This window comes from Coffea arabica, chromosome 2e, assembly GCF_036785885.1.
Source record: "Coffea arabica cultivar ET-39 chromosome 2e, Coffea Arabica ET-39 HiFi, whole genome shotgun sequence".
Classification (NCBI taxonomy): domain Eukaryota; kingdom Viridiplantae; phylum Streptophyta; class Magnoliopsida; order Gentianales; family Rubiaceae; genus Coffea; species Coffea arabica.
The window spans coordinates 17,708,329-17,711,906 of record NC_092313.1 but is presented as its reverse complement, the minus strand read 5'-3'; the positions used below and the strand labels follow the sequence as shown (position 1 = coordinate 17,711,906).

The 3,578-nt window shown below is 41.3% G+C and overlaps 1 protein-coding gene across 1 annotated transcript; it reads right to left on the bottom strand.

Annotated features, from left to right (window-relative positions):
- Positions 1-1,442: 1,442 nt before the first annotated feature.
- LOC113731450 (protein IRX15-LIKE-like) lies at positions 1,443-2,850 on the bottom strand. Its single transcript, XM_027256736.2, has one exon. The coding sequence runs from the start codon at positions 2,602-2,604 to the stop codon at positions 1,633-1,635; it is 972 nt and encodes a 323-aa protein (XP_027112537.1). The 5' UTR covers positions 2,605-2,850; the 3' UTR covers positions 1,443-1,632.
- Between the last annotated feature and the right edge of the window lie 728 nt (positions 2,851-3,578).

Below are 3,578 nucleotides of genomic sequence, written 5' to 3'. Positions count from 1 at the left end.
GCTTCCGGTGGTTGCCGCAAATTGTTTTGTATTTCAATTATCTGTTTAGATTTTAGGCCATTCATTTCATTTTAGTGTATGATGCTGGGGGTCGACAGGTCGCTTTGGGGTGGTGGATGCGTTCAATGCTTCTGATGAGCTTGACTAAAATAATATTTTATTTTATTTTATTTTTAAGTAATAAATTTAATTTGAGAATATGATACTGAAAAACCCGTAAAATATCTTATTGTCTCAAAATATTTTACTTTTAATTACCTTGGACATGGGTCAACAAGCTTTGATAGATGTGGGGTGAGGCAGTTGTGGTGTTCTCTGCCCAAATCCCACCGACACGTGCAGTAGCAGCAGTTCTTTTCTCTGCCAGTGGTGCAGTGGTGATGGTGGTCACTCCTCCTGCGTAATGCACGCTAAAGTCACGTGACTCACGTGATGGGACAGGAGAATATCAAAAAGAAAAGAAAAGAAAAGAAAAGAGAAGAGAATTCTTTCTTTTGTCACACTAATTACAGCAATTACCACCTTCTGCTGCTGCAGGATAGGGCCGAAAGATACGAAAATTGCTGCCGAACTTACTCACGTGAAACCCGCTGACACCCTAATCCAATCCCACGCGTTCTAGAAGTTTCCTCCCCTGCACGCGTGGGAATGCACGCTAGAACCGCCTCGCGTTTTGAATATGCACCCACGCCTGCGATTCTTGGTTTTACACAGGACTTCCATTCCGAATATTCCATTTACATTTCTTTGCTTTTCTTTTCTTTCGAATTTTCCCCCTGTTTTCTATCATCAGCTTTGGATTTGAATCCCGCGGGCATTAAAGAGCAAGCTTGGGTTTGTTTGGATTGCGTTTATTTGTCAAAATATATTTGCTTACATCATTATTACAATTTTCAACGCACCTTTTTATCTTTCTAATTATCTTTTTATCTCACATACATCACATCACAAAAAGTGCTATAGTAAAAATATCTCTAATAATTCACAATCCAAACGACGCTCTACCATTGAAGATGAGGCATTTGTAACTCCTTTTGTTTTTTCTTCTTCTTCTTTTTTTTTTTTTAAAAAAATAAAGTTTTAGAAGGGTGGAGAATGTGGTAATTAATTAACTCTCATCCACCAACTACTACTAATCAGCAACGACCTATTCCACGGGATCAGAAAAAAATGGTCACTAGTGATTTGTTTTTGCATAATGATTCATGTAAACAATGGACACCTACCTACATCTACATCTGTTCTGAAGATGAGTTCCAAATAATTTCTCTTAAGGATCTTAAAAGCTTGCAAAAGTTGGATCAATTTATCAGCATTGAACTTTGGTCTCAGCTGCAAATGCCCCCAACACGATGGATGAATGCTTTTCGAACTACAGCTAAATCCATTAAATATGTACACGCATAAGTGAAAAAAAGAGCAGAAGAAAAACATGTCAAGACTCAAAAAAAAAAAACCAGCCTAAATATCTCCGGTTATTCACATTTGAGAGAGTAAAAAGCAGAACCTATGAGTATTAATACAATTTAGTCGTATTAAGTAGGAGTAAAATATTTAAGCCCCCAAATTTAAAGAAAAAACAAAAAAAAAAGGTAATTACAACTTTATGTAGAGGAGTAGCAGCAGCATGACTCAGCTATCTGCCCTGTTCTTGGACGAAGGCGAAGAAGAAGACGCTATTGAACCCGAATCCGAACAAAATTGAAACCTTTTATTGGCCTCCGTTTCCCCCACCTGAAAATGGCCCAGCGTATCAATTGTTTCCACCAAATTTTCCCTGCACAGAAACTCTTCGCTGGAAACCCTTTCCACTTCTCTATTACATTCATGCACGAACACATCCGTCTTTCCAGCGCTGGCCTTCTTACTCCTACCCAAAACTCCGGCTGTGAATATCGCCGACATCCTCCCCGGAGCCGTCGGCAGAAACCCGAACGGCCCATCTATCAGAATCACGTCCCACGCGACGTCGTATATTTGGTTTGGAAGATCGTTGATCGCCAGCTTACAGTCCGAGAAGAGAAGATTCTGTACGGGCCGGCACTCATTTTTCAGCTGCTCTTTCGAGTACTCCAGCAATTCGTACAGTTCGCTCACCTTCGTCGTGAACTGAACGTCGTACGCTTCGATCTCCGGGTGCCTCTGTTCCAGCCTGGTGACGAAGTAATCGTTATCGCCCACCATCACAGTTCTGCCTTTGTAGTTGAGAGAGTTCCAGAGGAGGGTCTCGTGAGTGAGCCCGAAAACGAGCAAGTTACATGGGGTGGCGTTGGAGTTGCACCGGCGGAGGACGCCGGCGACGGCGGCGAGCTCCGAGGCGGAGAAGCGGGAACCGACGGCGGAGTAGTTTACGGAGGCGTAGTGGAGGAGGGCGTCGAATACCGGCCTGGGCAAGGGGGCTTTTACGGTGGCTGAGGCGGACGCGGCATTTGCTGCGGCGGCGGTCATGGCGTCTTTGGTGGTGATGAGGGTAAGAGTAAAGGCTAAAGCGAAGAAAGAGAGGAAAAGGAGGAGCCAGAGGCGGTGGGAGGCAGCTATGGCTACTCCTTGTTTGTGCAGGGAAGATGGATGAACGAGTATGAGCTTAGCGCTGCTGCTCTTCATCTCTCTTTCAGATTGTTTATTTTTTTTCCTGCACAGATCTTCGCAGACTTTTAAAAAGTACAATTTATACGTCTGAGCTTTTTTGATTTATTCGTCTGTAATTTTTTTTTTTTTTTAAAATTCGGTCAGTCTCTTTCGTAGAAGGAACAGTGGAGGACCCAAGGAGAGAGAGAGAGAGCCAGGGAGAGGACACTCGTAGTAGTATTAAAGAAGAAGGCACGAGTATCTATGTGACCCGAGAGAAGGAAATTTAAATTTGTAGGAGTGAGGAGAGGATATGTTTTTCAAATTTGGAAATCATTTTTGGAGTATAAACGAAATGATTCGGTGGACATAATATTGGGTACTGGGGATTTTGGGGCCCGACCAGATGGTAAAAAAATACATTTTGACTGCCCAATTGCAACTGTAAAGTCTGTCAAATGCTAGTAAACAGCATGCGGAAATTCGTGTCCGATGGAAGTCCATTTAGATTTGGGGGCATGCATCTTGAAATTCCATGATCCTACTTGAATTAGCAGATATTTGACTCTGTCATCACCGGATCTAGATCCGATCTAAATTAGTAGATAGTAGTATTTGATTCGTCACATCATATGTGAATCGAATCATATTCAGATCAAAAAATTATAATGACCGTATCTATTTAAATTTTATTTTATCTTTCAATTTATAATTCCTTCCATAAAATTTTAGAAATCGGGTGCAGATCACCTATCCAATTGATCCAATCCACATACATAACGTGAATATTCGAATATCTGAAATTCTATATAAGTGGATTTGAATACAGATCACACAAAATGATTGAGTTGATTTTTGCGAGTCGAATCAGTAATTTGATTCACGAATTAAATGTCCGATCCGTAAACACCCTTAGTCCAGATTGTGCGAGTACATCTTTTTTTTTTTCCATAAAATGCCAAATTTACTAAGCATATTCTTTTTTTTTTGGGGTCCGTGAACAGCTAGAG